At 35.6% G+C, this 3,036-nt stretch overlaps 1 protein-coding gene across 1 annotated transcript; it reads left to right on the top strand.

The window, feature by feature from the left end:
- Positions 1 to 410: 410 nt before the first annotated feature.
- On the top strand, positions 411 to 2,781 carry LOC130735552 (LEAF RUST 10 DISEASE-RESISTANCE LOCUS RECEPTOR-LIKE PROTEIN KINASE-like 2.7). Its single transcript, XM_057587498.1, has 5 exons — positions 411 to 619; positions 742 to 1,643; positions 2,200 to 2,232; positions 2,323 to 2,454; positions 2,645 to 2,781. The coding sequence occupies exons 1-4, from the start codon at positions 597 to 599 to the stop codon at positions 2,439 to 2,441; spliced, it is 1,077 nt and encodes a 358-aa protein (XP_057443481.1). The 5' UTR covers positions 411 to 596; the 3' UTR covers positions 2,442 to 2,454; positions 2,645 to 2,781.
- The last annotated feature ends 255 nt before the right edge of the window (positions 2,782 to 3,036 follow it).

Raw genomic sequence — 3,036 nt, 5'->3', positions numbered from 1 at the left:
AAACATTGCTTTAAAAATAGACTATGCTTTAGTACAAACATACTAATTATATAGCAGGCAGAGCTAAAGAGCAGAAAGCCAGAAACAGTTATTGTTCCACATTAGTCAACCATGAAAACGAGGCTGACCCATCAACGCCATCCAAAAATAGCTTGGAACAGATATGAATGATATATCCTTCCACTCAAATAATTGCCAAACCCCCACCATTCATGCTTGTTTCATTGTTCCTTAAAGTTGAGATTAATTTAAATACTAAAATTATCTGGACCATTTGATAAATCAAACGGATACAAATACTGCAGGAGGGGCTGGAAGCAAAATTTACCGCAGTTGCTTACAACTATTTTTTTTTTTCAACTGATCTGCTTACCATATACACAGACACATATATACTATTAAACTGTTATCGCAATTTCGAGCAAGGGAAAGGCTGAATAGAAGGCCAAATACACAAGAAGGACAAGGCTGAAAGGCTGAAAACGAGAACAACATCAAGGAGAGCAGAACAGCAAGGGAAGAAAAAGAGAACAGCATCAAGGAGAGAAGAACAGCAAGGGAAGAAAAACGCCCAGACCCAGGCAACCTGTCATATAATGCAGCAGCAAACTACAAGAAGGTAACCAGTCAAAAACCGAGCAGCACAACTCAACGACATCAATAGAATTATTTTACTGTGCTGAGTTTTGTTTTAATTTAATCTCACTGACATCAATTAACTTCATTTAAATCACAATGCAGGGAGTTGCATATTACCATGGCTGGGAGGCAGATATTTTGCAGCAAAGCTTTTCCATTATTCTTCATAGTCTTTTTCTTTTTTCACTTTCCAGCCAATGTGGCTAGTTTCACTGAAGGGTACACACCTTGTGTACCTTTCAAGTGTGGACATTTTGAAAATATAACCTATCCATTTTTCAATACTCACCAGCCAGATTATTGTGGACATCCACAATTCAGACTTGATTGTCACGAAAACTTGGTGACATTTGAGTTAAATTCCAAAAAATTTATTGTCCGTAACATAAGTATGAAATATCAAACTCTCACGCTTGCCACATATGATTTATTGGCTTTGGATACAAATTGTCCGAAGCACTTAACTCAGTTAACTGATGTCAGTCTGGATTCAGCTTTTTTTAACTACACCTCAAAAAATGACAACTTCACTTTATTATATGATTGCAAAACTCTTCCCCCTGCCGAGTCTCCTCTGAATTCTGTATCATCTCTTAGTTTTAATTGTGTTAGTGATGGTGATCCTCATTCCCATCAAGGATACCTTGTATCATCGGCCAATGTGGTGAAACTCACCCCTATGGGGTGCAAAAATAGCACCAAGATTCCAGTATCAATAGAGGCTTTCAATGAGTCTATCAGGAAAAAATGGTACATACAATCTGTTTTAGATGCTGGATTTGAGGTTAAGTGGAGTGTTGTTGGTAGAGACAAATGCGAAGTTTGCTTAAAGTCTGGTGGAAGTTGTGGGTACAATGCATCACTATATGCATCCATGTGTTTCTGTCCAAATCAACAATCATATGGTGTCTTTTGTAGTGAAACACCGGCACCACCACTATCACCATCACTATCACCACACTATGAGCCACATTCAGAACCAGAACAGTCTCATCATGCTCTAGGTACATATCCTTATAACTTTCTAATTTTGATTAGGTTTTTCTGTTGAATAACTATACTCTTCTTGAATAATCTGTGTTTAATATGTGTACTATTGATTTTAGCTGGTACAAATCAGTAAATAGTTCATGCTAATTAATTCATTTCTCATATATTATTAAGTATTGATGCAGAGCCTATGGAAAAGAATTGCATATGTCATTCCTGCATGAGTTATGTTAGTTTAGAAATGAATTTCATTTGTCTCAATATGTTGATCCTTACCATCTAAATATGCAAAACACTAGAATATTGGCTCAAATTGAATGTTAATTAGAATCTGCAAAGGAAACTGCCGAAATGTTCTACTGTTAGAAACTAGTAATATCATTAAAATGAAACAAAAAAAATATCGTATGGTTAGGTACATTAAGTGATCGTTGTTAGTTAATATTTCATTCCTTTATGAAGCCTTTGGTGAAAGTACATAATTACTTGTTTATGTTTGTTTGATTGAAGTAAAATACTCACCTTGAATCTACACAACTAACTCATCTCTTCTTAAATTAACGGTTGCAGGAAAATGGACATGGGAGAGGAAAACCATCATAGGTAATGGATCCCATTTCTCTTCATATATTTTTTTCATCTATTTATTTCACTAACTATTACCTATTAATTGAAATATAATGTGGTACTCAGGTCTTGGTTTATGTCTGTTAGCAGCAATTGCTGTGATCATAGTCATGCACTTCTACAGTGAGGGCTTAGTAATCTGTGCACCGACGTTCCAGTTCGGTGTCATTATCCAGAATTTATAGTGTACACTACATAGTAAGTTAAGTCAACACAGTTTGTTACGGAAACTGATTTCTGTTATAGAATAGATAATGTAGCTAGTATAAATACAGTCACACATGTATCTAGACTTGAGTTAGTTCATTCATTCTGAATATACAATAAACAATTTCTATATTCCTTTTCTCTCAACATTAAGATAGTATTAAGATGGTATTTTCCTTAGTTGTGCAGAAAGAAAGGAATTTCCATCAGCCCACAGTTTTGGACTCACGAGCCCTTGCTGCTAATGGACAACCTGCTTCAGGTTCCTTTACCCAAAACACAGGGAATGCAACACAATCCAGAAATAATGATTCATTTCAACAAAGAAGGGGAAGTTCTCAAGGAAGAAATAATGGATATGGCAGAGGACAAGTTGGTAAAAATTATCAAAATCAGAATTGTGGTCAACATTCTCAGAGGCTTTGTACATACTGTGGCATGAACAATCATACAGTGGATGGTTGTTTCTTTAAATATAGTTTTCCACCTGGTTATCAACAAAGAAATGCAAATGTCAATGCTGTGAATTCTGCTGATTTTTCTCAGGAACAGGATCACTCTTTTGATGATCCT

The sequence above is a fragment of the Lotus japonicus genome, chromosome 2 (assembly GCF_012489685.1).
Source record: "Lotus japonicus ecotype B-129 chromosome 2, LjGifu_v1.2".
Classification (NCBI taxonomy): domain Eukaryota; kingdom Viridiplantae; phylum Streptophyta; class Magnoliopsida; order Fabales; family Fabaceae; genus Lotus; species Lotus japonicus.
This window is presented reverse-complemented; position numbering and strand designations above follow the sequence as displayed.